This window comes from Prionailurus bengalensis, chromosome D3, assembly GCF_016509475.1.
Source record: "Prionailurus bengalensis isolate Pbe53 chromosome D3, Fcat_Pben_1.1_paternal_pri, whole genome shotgun sequence".
Classification (NCBI taxonomy): Eukaryota; Metazoa; Chordata; class Mammalia; order Carnivora; family Felidae; genus Prionailurus; species Prionailurus bengalensis.
In genome coordinates, this window is record NC_057356.1 from 43,833,057 (window position 1) to 43,847,560 (window position 14,504).

Sequence of the window (14,504 nt, forward strand, 5' to 3'; positions counted from 1 at the left end):
ACTAAGATGTCTTAACTGTTTTTTGTGCTGTGGATCCCCTTTGGCACTCTGGTAAAGCCTGTGGGTTTTTCTCAGAATAATATATTTTAAAGCAAAAAGGATTAAAAAAGCCGAAAATATATTAAATATAGTCTTTTTAAAAAAAATGTGTTTCAGGAATATGTGTGGCTTCTTTATTAATATATTAAATCACAAGATCTACCAGCAGTAATTTCAAAGTAGTGATGAGCACAAACGATAGAGATAACTATAATAAATAAAAATATTTGTAGTATCTATTAGTAATAAAAAATTCAGCTACTGCTAATAGATGTAGATTACTGCTTTTGTTCATAGTGGAAGGAAATGTTGAATATCAGTTATAAGTTAGGGAAAATACTTTTTCTCATCCAAGTTTAAGGACCTTGAATTCATCCATGGACCCTTTGTGGGACGTACCCTATGGATTCCAGGTTAAGGATCCCTGAACTTCCTAATGCAATACTTGCTAATAAACAAAAATTAGCCACTTAACCTTTATACAAGATTACATAGTGAAGAGAAAGGTGGCATATATGGATCAGTAAATATACCACTTAACAAGTAAGGTGAAAAGTTGAGATAAACTAAGAGTGTATTATCTCCATCACATTTTGTTTTCTTTGGCTCTGAACAGAATTCTGAGCTTCAAATCTGCATATGCAATGTTTCACATGTATGTTTCATCAACTACGTCACTCAGCACGCCCAAAATGTTACTTCCTCTGCTCCACACTCTTACCTATAATATTAATTTCTTCCTACTGTAAGTGTCCCTAAGAAAGGACATGACCTAGGAACCATCCTTAACTCATCTTCCTCCTTCATTCCCATTTAGTTGAATAAATGTCAGTGCTGCCAACTAACTAGAGTGTTCTTTTTAAAAAGCAAATTTGATCAATTTTTTAAGCTTAATAACTTTCAATGTTTTTCCATCATCTTAGGATAAGTTCCAAATTTCTTAGCTTGTTAAAAACAAAGTCCACCAAGATCTACATTCTGTTTATCTTTCCACCCCCATTCCTCTCCTCTAACATTTTCCTATCATTACAGACCACTTTGGCCATTCCTATTACTTCTTCAAATTGATTTCCATTGCCACTATCATTAGTTTAATTTTGGATGCAGAAACTTCTCAACATTTATGCATTTCCATATTTTATACTTAGAAATTCCTTCCAAATCCTGAGATCAGTTATTTCCTAATATGTAAGTGCTTTTCTGAAAAAAGTTTGCACTATATACTAATGTATTTAGTCTATCAGGAATGGTATGCAATAAGAGTTTTACTTGTTTCCTCTTTGGCCCAATCACAAAAATGCCAGTTTTCCAATGCCATTTGTTGAATGTTACCTATTGTTGAATGTGTTACTTATTTATTCAATAGTTTCCACAAAAAATATAAACTTATTGTTTGTAGTTAATAAGTAACTCAGCATTGTGCCAGGTTATTTTAAATAATATTCATCATTACATATTTCATAAATATACAGGCTCTTATTAGATTTAGTGAATTTTAATATTTAACATTTACATTTTAAAAAGCACCTCATTTAATGTAATCTAATTTGCCTTTTCAGTCAGCTAATTAAAATGGGAGGAAAAAAGTAATAAATCAAGCACTAAGTAAATAGGCACTATAGTTTTTTAATAAAGACTTCCAGGAACAAATACACTTTAAATATTGTGAGGACAATATGTCTATAACTAATGCCAACATAAATATTACTTTCCAATTCTAGGCAAGACATTCTTCATTGAATGTACATAAGCAGTAACCGTATATTGCCATCTTATTTCCAATTAATTTTCAACTGTTTTATAGAAAGCAAGTTTTAAAAAAAGTATTTGCTGTACAACCTTTAATGCTAAAAACATACAAAGTATACTCTCACCTGCACTTCTGCTCCATTTCATCTTTTAATTGCATTTCATTATGCAGTTGTTCTTCCAGCTTATAAATTGTTTTTTGCAAATTTTCCTGCTTTAATCAAAAACAAAACAAAACTCATCCTACAAGAATATTCATAGAGAACTTAAAAATAACAAGTTTATGTTATTCTATACCTACTCAAGAATAAATTATTTGGTTCAATCTTACCCCTTTCCTTTCAATCTGAATTTATTATTAATTTAATAAGCATTTTTTCAACACCTACAAATATGTCAGGCACTGTGGTAGACATTAGTAATACAAAAATTAAAAAGATTTGGTCCCTGTGCTTATGAAGCTAAGAGTTAAACAGAGAGGCACAGAAGAATAGGAGGATGAAAAGAACCTACAATAATCCAAAGACATACACACAAATATTAGAATATAATGTAGTGATGATAAAGTTATATATGAGGTGTTCCAAAGGAGGAAAGAGGTCATGTCTAATTCTGCCACGAAAATGTAATGTTTGAAATGAGACTTAAAATATGAGAGATATTTACTAAGCAGAAAAGGTGGTAGAAGAAAGGCATTTTAGCCAGAATGAATGAGTCCAAAAGTAGAGAGGTAAAAGAAAACATGATATATTTTGGAAATGGGAAAAAATCAAATACAGGCAGAGCCCAGAACAGAGAGAATGAGTCACATAAAATCTGAAAAGGTGAGTGAGGCCATGATTCTTGTATGCAAAAATAGGAGTTAGGGACTTTAACCTATAAGCATTTTAAAAAGGGAAACAATATAGTATCTGCATTTTACTTTAGAGAGACAGAGAGAATGCAAGTGGGGGAGAGGAGCAGGGGGAGGGGGACAGAGAGAGATGGTGGGGGGGAAGACAGAGAGAGAGAGAGAGAGACAGAGAGAGAAAATCTCAAGTAGGCTCTACGTTGAGCATAGGGCTCAATCCCACAACCTTAGGGCCATGACCTGAGCCGAAATCAAAAGCTGGACACCCAACTGACAGAGTCACCTAGGCAACATTATTATTATCATTATTATTAGTTTCTGCATTTTAGAAATGCCACCTCAGTAACAATAAGGTGAAAAGAATAGAGGGAAGAGAAATTCTACTCAAAGTAACCAGTTAACAGGCTTTTGAGACAGTTCAAGCAAAAAGCATATAGGTTTGATATGAGGCAGAGGCTGTAGGAATGAAGAGGAGGAAATGGATAACTGTGTCATTCAGAAGGCAGAATTAACCTAATAACTGATTAAATATAAGAGACAAAAAAGTACAGCATAGGGAATAGTCAATAACATAATAACATGTATGATGACAGTTGGTAACTACACTTATTATAGTGAGCATCGAGTAATGTATAGAATTGTCAAGTCACTATATTGTACACCTGAAACTAATGTATCATTGTAGGTCAACTGTATTTCAATAATACAAATGTTTTAAAAATCAAAGTGGGATGGGGCACCTGGGTGGCTCAGTCGGTTAAGCATCTGACTTCGGCTCAGGTCATGATCTCATGGTTCATGAGTTCAAGCCCCAGAGTACGCTTTCTGCTGTCAGAACAGAGCTTCCTTCGGATGCTCTGTCCCCCTCTCTCTCTGCCCCTCCTCTGTTCATTCTCCCTCTGTCTCAAAAATAAACGTTTTTCAAAACTAATTAAAAAATTAAAAAGTGGGATTCTGAAAAAAAATGTCAACAGAAGAAAGAAAGAAAGAAAGAAAGAAAGAAAGAAAGAAAGAAAGAAAGAAAAAGAAAGAGAGACAGAGAAAGAACAGAGTACCATTACAAAAGATATGGAACACATAAGAGCTGCTTGGGAGGGGACAGAGAGAGGTTGAGTTTAGCTCTGGCATAGGATGAAGTGCTTGTGCCTGACAGAAGGACAGGAAAGGAAATCCAATCAGAGAGAGAGAGAGAGAGAGAGAGAGAGAGAGAGAGAGAGAGAGAGAGAGGAAGAGGCGAGGAGAGAGAAAAGAGAGAGAGAGAGACAGACAAGAGAGATACAGCTTTGGAGTTCAGAGGAGCAAGCTGCACACACGAGATTACCTACAAAAAATGAGCAGAGAGCCAAGATCAGAATCATCCTGAGAAACATTTAATAATTAAAGGGGAGGGAGAGAAGAAGAGGAGAGAAGAGGAGAAGGGGGAAGAGATCCTGCCAAAGGGATGGAAAATAAAATCTACACAGGTGGGAAGAAAAAAAGAAAGAAGGGGAACATAAAAGGGTTACAAAAGTTCAAAGGAGGAACTGATTAATCAGTGTCATTTGCAGCAAAAAAGAAAAATAAGATAGGAATGAAAATTATTCATTATATTTGTCAATTGCAAAGCTGTTCATTAGCATTTGCTGGAAGGCTTTCAAGGAAGAGTTGAAAATTACATCAGCTGACTTTTGTATTTAGCTGTTAACAGAAATAGTAGGCACATCAAATTTTTCTTCTTCCCCTGTGATCTTTCTTACCAGAGCAAAAGATAAAAGGTAGCAGCAGCCACCGACAGAAACTTCTGGCAATCACCATTGAACAAGATCAGCCCAAAGAAAACACAATTCCACTAAATATTCTTTGAAGCCCGATGTACCACTAATCCCACAGATAAGTAATAAGTGAGAGCTGGGTTACAGCAGCGCCTTATTGTCACATTCCCTAGGTCAAAGATTCTTTAACTTTAAAGATTTCTGAGCCGTTGTTAACTATGTAACTTGAATAGCTCTAACAGGATGAGAATTAAAAAGACATAGATGGTCAACGGGGCGCCTGGGTGGCGGAGTCGGTTAAGCGTCCGACTTCAGCTCAGGTCACGATCTTGCGGTCCGTGAGTTCGAGCCCCGCGTCAGGCTCTGGGCTGATGGCTCAGAGCCTGGAGCCTGCTTCCGATTCTGTGTCTCCTTCTCTCTCTGCCCCTCCACCCTTCATGCTCTGTCTCTCTCTGTCTCAAAAATAAATAAACGTTAAAGAAAAAAAATTTTTTTAAAGACATAGATGGTCAAAACAGCTAACAGGTACTCACACAGTTCACTCTCCCTTTTTCCACTTTCCCTTCACATCACCTGTTCAATCTTACATTTAAGAGTAAATATATATTCGACAAAATCCAGCACCCTTTCTTAATAAAAACCCTTGAGAAAGTCGGGATAGAAGGAACATACTTAAAGATTATAAAAGCCATTTATGAAAAGCCCACAGCTAACATCATCCTCAACGGGGAAAAACTGAAAGCTTTTTCCCTGAGATCAGGAACACGACAAGGATGCCCACTCTCACCGCTGCTGTTTAACATAGTGCTGGAAGTTCTAGCATCAGCAATCAGACAACAAAAGGAAATCAAAGGCATCAAAATTGGCAAAGATGAAGTCAAGCTTTCGCTTTTTGCAGATGACATGATATTATACATGGAAAATCCGATAGACTCCACCAAAAGTCTGCTAGAACTGATACAGGAATTCAGCAAAGTTGCAGGATACAAAATCAATGTACAGAAATCAGTTGCATTCTTATACACTAACAATGAAGCAACAGAAAGACAAATAAAGAAACTGATCCCATTCACAATTGCACCAAGAAGCATAAAATACCTAGGAATAAATCTAACCAAAGATGTAAAGGATCTGTATGCTGAAAACTATAGAAAGCTTATGAAGGAAATTGAAGAAGATTTAAAGAAATGGAAAGACATTCCGTGCTCATGGATTGGAAGAATAAATATTGTCAAAATGTCAATACTACCCAAAGCTATCTACACATTCAATGCAATCCCAATCAAAATTGCACCAGCATTCTTCTCGAAACTAGAACAAGCAATCCTAAAATTCATATGGAACCACAAAAGGCCCCGAATAGCCAAAGGAATTTTGAAGAAGAAGACCAAAGCAGGAGGCATCACAATCCCAGACTTTAGCCTCTACTACAAAGCTGTCATCATCAAGACAGCATGGTATTGGCACCAAAACAGACACATAGACCAATGGAATAGAATAGAAACCCCAGAACTAGACCCACAAACGTATGGCCAACTCATCTTTGACAAAGCAGGAAAGAACATCCAATGGAAAAAAGACAGCCTCTTTAACAAATGGTGCTGGGAGAACTGGACAGCAACATGCAGAAGGTTGAAACTAGACCACTTTCTCACACCATTCACAAAAATAAACTCAAAATGGATAAAGGACCTAAATGGGAGACAGGAAACCATCAAAACCTTAGAGGAGAAAGCAGGAAAAGACCTCTCTGACCTCAGCCGTAGCAATCTCTTACTCGACACATCCCCAAAGGCAAGGGAATTAAAAGCAAAAGTGAATTACTGGGACCTTATGAAGATAAAAAGCTTCTGCACAGCAAAGGAAACAACCAACAAAACTAAAAGGCAACCAACGGAATGGGAAAAGATATTCGCAAATGACATATCGGACAAAGGGCTAGTATCCAAAATCTATAAAGAGCTCACCAAACTCCACACCCAAGAAACAAATAACCCAGTGAAGAAATGGGCAGAAAACATGAATAGACACTTCTCTAAAGAAGACATCCGGATGGCCAACAGGCACATGAAAAGATGTTCAGCATCGCTCCTTATCAGGGAAATACAAATCAAAACCACACTCAGGTATCACCTCACGCCAGTCAGAGTGGCCAAAATGAACAAATCAGGAGACTATAGATGCTGGAGAGGATGTGGAGAAACGGGAACCCTCTTGCACTGTTGGTGGGAATGCAAATTGGTGCAGCCGCTCTGGAAAGCAGTGTGGAGGTTCCTCAGAAAATTAAAAATAGACCTACCCTATGACCCAGCAATAGCACTGCTAGGAATTTATCCAAGGGATACAGGAGCACTGATGCATAGGGCCACTTGTACCCCAATGTTCATAGCAGCACTCTCAACAATAGCCAAATTATGGAAAGAGCCTAAATGTCCATCAACTGATGAATGGATAAAGAAATTGTGGTTTATATACACAATGGAATATTACGTGGCAATGAGAAAAAATGAAATATGGCCTTTTGTAGCAACGTGGATGGAACTGGAGAGTGTGATGCTAAGTGAAATAAGCCATACAGAGAAAGACAGATACCATATGGTTTCACTCTTATGTGGATCCTGAGAAACTTAACAGGAACCCATGGGGGAGGGGAAGGAAAAAAAAAAAAAAAGAGGTTAGAGTGGGAGAGGGCCAAAGCATAAGAGACTGTTAAAAACTGAGAACAAACTGAGGGTTGATGGGGGGTGGGAGGGAGGAGAGGGTGGGTGATGGGTATTGAGGAGGGCACCTTTTGGGATGAGCACTGGGTGCTGTATGGAAACCAATTTGTCAATAAATTTCAGAAAAAAAAAAAAGAGTAAATATATTAAGAAGCAAGAGAATTACATCAGCTTTTAAAATATGATTGCTACTTACACTCCCCTCCTCAGTTAATAATACGTAGGCCACAATACACAGAGTTCAAAGAACTCTCCAAGGATGGCCAAATAATTATATATTAAATATTTTTTTAAGTAAGCTCTATGCCCAACATGGGGCTTGACCTCAAGACCCCAAGACTGAGAGTCTCATGCTCTACCAACTGAGCCAACCAGGTGCCCCAACTGTTTTTAGTATTTTTAAGAAAAGTCTTGGTCAACTCTAAAGGACCTTCTCAAATCTAAGTAAGATTTTTTTAACCTCTGTCCCATGAACATGAGCTAAATGGACAATAAAAAGGACTCCTGTCTCTAATAATTACTTATAACAGTAATTTTCAGTGGACAAATTAGATGGTGCTGACTATACTGGTTATTCTCCCATTTGCTTTCTCTCTTTTCTACCCATGAAATCCATGCTCCTTGAAATCAATCCTTCCTTTGGCTCGAAATCTATAGACTGCATTACCTGGGTTTACTGTCCTACTTTAATAAATGGGAGACACCAGTAGGAAATCAAAAGGTGGGATAATGAAAGTGTTCATTCTCCCCACCTTTTTATTGCCTTACTGTGGTGATAGCAGTGTTCTATATTCTATGTTCCTCTTTGATGATGCTAGGTTTTTCTGAACTATGGCAACAATACCTGTCTCTCCCTGTCCTTTCAAACTAGGGGCAATAGTTTCCCACTATTGTTGATCAATGGGTATTTTCACAGCCTTTATTTATTGCTCCTCTTGACCCTGCTCATGGCACTGTAAATAGTCCTTTCACTAAACTCTCTTTTAATGAACGAACAAAATGTGGTATACACACAGAATGTGATATATTCAGCCTTAAAAAGGAATCAAATTCTGAAACATGTTACAACATGGAGAAACCATGGCTAAGTGAAATAACCCAATCACAAAAAGTCAAATATTCCACTTACATGAGGTGTCTAGAATAGTCAAATTCATACAGACAGAGAAAGTAGGATAGTGATTACTCAGGGCTGGGGGTAGAGGAATAAAGATTTTAATGTGCAAAAAGTTTTAGTTTGGGATGAAGAAAAATCCTGGAGATAGATGGTGGTAGAAAACAATGTGAAGGTGGTTTTTTTTTTTTTTTAATGTTTTTAAATTTATTTTTGAGAGAGACAGAGCATAAGTGGGAGAGGGGCAGAGAGAGAGGGAGACACAGAATCCAAAGCAGGCTCCAGGCTCTGAGCTATCAGCACAGAGCCTGACACAGAGCTTGAACCCACAAACCGTAAGATCATGACCTAAGCCGAAGTCAGACGCTTAACCGACCGAACCACCCAGGCGCCCCCATTACCACAGAACTATACACCTAAAAATGGCTAAAATGGTAAATTTTATGTTATGTATATTTCATCATCTATACAACACTCTCTTTAGTTAAGTCTTTTGTTTATGTTACCTGTTTTCTTGTCAAGACCCGTACTGATACCTTGATTTACCATAAATTCCTAATTCTAAAGATTAGAAAGACTGCCACTGTCAATTTGTGTAGCAATTTATAGTTTATTAATTATCTCCACATAAAATATCCCATTTGATATTCAGGCAAGAAATCAAATTGGAAGGAGATAGTAGGTTAAAAAATACTATCAAAATTTAAGTTCACTAACTACACAATCAAAAGAAATATGTTTACTTACTTAATGTTTACTTAATATCATGCACACAAAACACACTGTCCACAAAATAACTTTTTAAAAAATAAGAAAAAAATACCTACCAAGCTTTTATCCACATTGGGGCTACTTCGGTTATCATTAGGATTTGCTGAAGATAAGTATCTGAGAGAAAAAGAGTTTTTAGAACTAAAAGAACCAAAAACCTCTTCAATATTCAATAACCAGTAACATATACTACATACTTATTTTTTGGTTTAGTATTGTGCTTGTTCTGCTTCTGAAAAATTGAGTACAAGTTCATGACTCCTTATTTTATATAAAGATTTTATATAAAGATACATATGTATAAAAGTGATACATACATTAAATAAAACCCCCAGTTAGGTCAGAGCAGCACTCTGTAATTATATACCTTACTATCCCTGCAGCCACACATATGACTATTCATACCAAGTAGGATAAATAAAAACTATAAATAGTCTCGAGTTAGTTCAGATTAGGTTTTCGGCCATGAGAGCAGGCTATGGCAGCTTTTGCCACCAAACAAATCACTAAAGTATTTAAAGTTTTTAGAGCTTTTTGCAATAGGGATTGGGGATAAGGAATTGTTGATTTCTACAGAAATGTGCACAGCTTTTCTCTCTGCCCCAAATTACTCTTCAGCCAAGAATGATATTGCCTTTCTGGGCAAAAAAAGTGTTTTTGCCTAAATAGTTAACATAACCTAAGTTCTGGTGATGTCTTGCTAACCTTTTGAGACTCCAAGGCTTTATATTCACTATAAAGGTAGGTAACATATAAGATAGTAGTGATCTTTAGAAGTCTTTAGATATCTTATGAGATTTTTAAACACATCTAAATAGATCATATGAAAAAGATTTTCTAAGCTCTCAAATGTTATATAAAGGTAAGGTACTAGTGCTGCCTTTTCTACTGCTTCTGCTACTTCCTCTACCATGCTACAACTACCACTATTAATACTTCTACCATCACCACCACTATAGTTGCCACCGTGGTCAATCAGAACACTCTCAAAAAGATATCAAATAGCTCCACATACTTCCTAGCTGTTTTAGGGCAACTGATAATGCACTACATATTCACTACCAGTAAAAAACAGAAGATAAGTTCCTTTAAGAGTATTCTAAAAAAAAAAAAAAAAGGAAAATATGCCATTTTTATGTTTTCCTTGGAAAATTATTCAGATCAACTAGAGAATAAAATAATCAGAAGACAGTTTTTAGGCACTGTGTAGCAGGTTTGTAGAAAAAAGGTCTCATGTAACAAATGACAAATTCTAGATGTAGTACAATTTCATTCCATTAACTACTGTCTCAGAAATTCAGTGTGAGATTCAACATTATGTGATGTAAATAAAAGCATATGGCAATGCCAGTAGAATCTGAATTAGATAGGAAATCAGACCATTTTCTAAGAGATCTTCTAAATTTTAATATGCTATATAAGTTGAAGTTAATATTTAGCCTCTGCAAAGTTAATAATATAACTTTCTCAAAATGCAGCACTGGGAATTAAGGACACCAAATGTACGCATCCATTCATTCTTTCACTCCCCCCCCCCCCCAAGTTCTTTTGTATATTACATTGTTGCTTTCATATAGAATCTGGTCATTTGGATAGCTCTTTATGAGAGGTTTTAGATTATTACAAATGTAGCTAGAAGTTTAACCTTTAGACTATTAACAATCTTTGTTCATTTCGCTGTATTTCAGCAATAAAGATCTCTACCCTTGGTAACTGAAAGTATATTTGGATTTCAGGAGTAAGAATTTCAGAAGTTTTCTATTTCATGCCAATAACTCAAATTATACTTACATTTTATACTAAGGCTAATCAGTATTTTGCTGATTCTTTAAGATCAACCACACCTTCGACCATGTTATAAACAATTACTAAACAACACTATATTATGCAATAAGGTGGTGGTACTGAAGAACAGAGTACAATTTCTGTTTTTGAGAAACTCAGAAATTAGTTTGGAATATGCAACATATGGATGCCAGGAAAAACTAGAGAACATAATCAAGTACGTGACAATGTACTACAAATAGTATGTATAATGTTTATTTAATTCAAGATTACTTTTATATTAATAAACCTAAAAAAAGTGATTAACTGATATAACTACATAAAATCCAAAAACACTGGGGGTGGGGGGGTGTTTATATCAACATTACAACTGTTCAGAAAGCAAGCCAGAGGATAACTGATAAAAGGTACAAAAATATACAGACAGGAAGACAGAAAGAAAGAACTCTTTAGCAAAAACCACTCTGAAAAACTTGTCTGTGTATTTTTTTTTCCTCTGTGTATTTCAATATAAAATAGCTACAATGTCATATTCACGAATACTGTGGGAAAAGGATTAAAATACTGGACTTTTCTTAGAATCAAAGTCAAGTACTACCTGCCTGGTTGGTGATACAACAAAAAGTGTTCAGTACTATCTTACAGTTGTATTATTGGAGAAATCTCATAAGGCAGGTCTAATCTGCCTTCCTGTTTTCTAAACTTGGCCTGAATAGGGTCTTATAAAAAAGTTTTGACTAAAATGACAAAATGCTACACTTGAAAATATATCCATTTCCTCACTAGTGTACGAGCATCTTAAGAGAAGGTACTAATAACTATATCTTATTCATCTTTCTCCCTGCGTGCTTATTCATCTTTGTCTCCCTGACAAAAAATAAGTTGGCAAATATGTTTGTTTGAATGAATGAATGAATGCTCAACATACTGAAATTATGTTAAATGTTTAATTTGTTTCTCATATCGATTTGAAGACTAAAGCTAACATTAGCTCATACTAATAACAGTTAACACTGAGTGCTTATTCCATGCAAAGCATTGTTCTGTTCTACTGCATTGATATAATGAACCCTTACAATAATCCTATGAGATAAGTATCATCGTCATCATCATCATCCCTATTTTTGAGAAAATGGAAGCACAAAAGGTTGAAGTTATTTGCCCAAGGTCACAAGGTCTAAATGCTGTAAGATATGGTGAATTCATTTAGTGGTTTCTGGGGAGGGATCACTTAATTTTTGAATTACTAAAGCTTACAGGCCTTTGTAACATCAATATAGTGATGATAATGCTAGAAAACTATATGTTCTTCCAAAGTGTATCATAAAACCAGAATTCTTTGGATAACAAGATTAACTAAAATATAAGTATTAATAGAATCTTTTATTAATTACTGTAACTTTTTTTTTTTAACGTTTATTTATTTTTGAGACAGAGAGAGACAGAGCATGAATGGGGGAGGGTCAGAGAGAGGGAGACACAGAATCTGAAACAGGCTCCAGGCTCTGAGCTGTCAGCACAGAGCCTGATGCGGGGCTCGAACTCACGGACCGCGAGATCATGACCTGAGCCGAAGTCGGCCGCTTAACCGACTGAGCCACCCAGGCGCCCCGACTGCTGTAACTTTAACACATATATAGTGCATCATTCAGTAAATGATTTCTGAAACACAATATCCTGATCATGGATGAGTCTAAAAGAAATGAAATATGGAATAATACAAGTATCATACATCACTGAAAAATGGCATATTAAGATATCTCTTCATATACCATTAAATGTTCTTAAAGTGACTTTGAGATATCCCTAAGAAAATAATAGACTACAAAATTAGTACTTACCCCTAAAATCAATGTTTAGCATACTTACCTACGATTGCTATAATACGTAAATCCTACAAAAGGTAACTGATTGCCAACAAAGGCTTTAGGTATAGGGAATGTTTCTTCATCTCCTTTATCTTCTTCCAAGTCATCAAAATTACTTGTATCAATGTCGCTACTTAAATCAGGTACAACTGGCGCTACAGCTAAAAATGGAAACAAAATTAGTAGTTTACTTCAAATTTAATATAAAAATAAAGTGAAGCAAAGATTCCATACCAACTACTAAGTTTCTTACATACAAATAAGTTGCCAACCAAATTCCAAATGGGTTGAATCCTATTTCACCCAATTTTATTAGGGCTATTAATCAACTGATATTGACCATTACAATTCTATGAAACAATCATCTCCTATAATTATCATCTATACTTCAAGTTTAATTTGAATATTGCAAGTATAAAGGTTTTAGAATATACCATAATATAAATATGCAAAAACAGTCAGGACTCTACAAAAGACTTTGCAGAAACCACAGCATAATAAATTGTACTCAAAACTGATTGATTTCAAATGAAACAAACTAGAAATCAAGGTTACCTACCTCTTAGTAGTCCTGGATATAACATTTGGTACTGAAATATATTTATTAATCTAGAATTAGATGGTTAGTATCCACCCCTCCCCCCAACTCAATATCTCTATAAGACTAAGTCACAAGGAGCAATGTATTTTGAATTTTATTTTCAGTCTAGCTACCTTCCCTGAATCAAGTCATTAAATGATGACTCCATGAGGTATTTATGAAATGGCTGTTAGGAAAAGAGGGTAGAGATACAAAACATGCACACAGAATCTTCAAGAGTTATAAATGTGACGGAGAGCAAGACTCATAAAAATCTTTTGTAAGTTTATTTATTTTGAGAGACAGAGAGAGAGCGTGTGCTCGTGCACTCACAAGTGGGGGAGGGGCAAAGAGAGAGAATCCCAAGCAATCTGCATACCAGCAGCACAGACACCAACATGGGGCTCAAACCCAGGATCTGTGAGATCATGACCTGAACTGAAACCAAGAGTCAGACACTCAGCCAACAAAGCCACCCAGGCCCCTCATCTAATAAGTACATACGGCAATGCTTAAATCGTCATAATATGGGAGAAAATAACATTAAACTAATATTACCACTATTTTATTTTGGAACTTGAATAGGCTACAGAGAATACACCTAAAAATACATTTTAGAGAAAAAGCTTTTTAAAGATACAGTAGTATTAATAAAACATTATGGAAATATCAACTAAACATTGAATAATTATTTTAGATATAATCATCTCATGTTTCTTTAAAAAAGATGAAGATGAGCAACAAAAAATAATTGACCTGGTTTCACAGTCTTAATCTTTTATATAAAGGAATCATTTTTCTAATGAATTATCTGGGTATTCCAGGCAAGAAATAACTATTGATGCGCATCACAGTGAAATATCTGATGAATCTGAGAATGAAACATATTTAACCCAAAGAAGCTATAATATTAACTAAAAATGAATGAGAAAAGACCTTTTCCACCATTCTCTCTTCTTAATGACCAGGAGAACTGCAGTCCTGACTAGTCACTTCTAGCTTCCTAATACTACTAACTGCCTAATTTGTAAAATGAAGTGGGAGGAAAGTTGCTTCTTCTTATAAAGTATGTAAGCCAATTATGGTCTTGGCATAAATTGTACTTTTAAACAGTGGTTCTCATTTTTAAAACAACTTTGCCCCCCTGTGGGACATTTGGCAATGACTGAGCTCTTATAACTGAGGGAAGTATGCTCCTGGCATCTAGTGGGTAGAGACCAGGGAACCACTAAACATCCAAGAAAGTTCAGGGTAAGCCACACACAAAAAGACTTATC

General features: G+C 35.7%; 1 protein-coding gene and 1 long non-coding RNA gene across 2 annotated transcripts in view; one reads left to right on the forward strand and one right to left on the reverse strand.

Moving 5' to 3' along the window:
- The window catches only part of LOC122470623, a 49,739-nt gene extending 45,232 nt beyond the window's left edge, over positions 1-4,507 (forward strand). Inside the window, exon 3 of the long non-coding RNA XR_006293956.1 lies at positions 4,378-4,507. This is a non-coding gene — a long non-coding RNA (uncharacterized LOC122470623). The remainder of the gene's footprint in view (positions 1-4,377) is intronic.
- Positions 1-14,504, reverse strand: part of ROCK1 (Rho associated coiled-coil containing protein kinase 1) — a 164,318-nt gene that overhangs the window by 70,400 nt on the left and 79,414 nt on the right. The window contains 3 exon segments of the mRNA XM_043558427.1: positions 1,914-2,002; positions 9,051-9,111; positions 12,649-12,808. Of these exon segments, the coding sequence (XP_043414362.1) occupies positions 1,914-2,002; positions 9,051-9,111; positions 12,649-12,808 (310 nt within the window).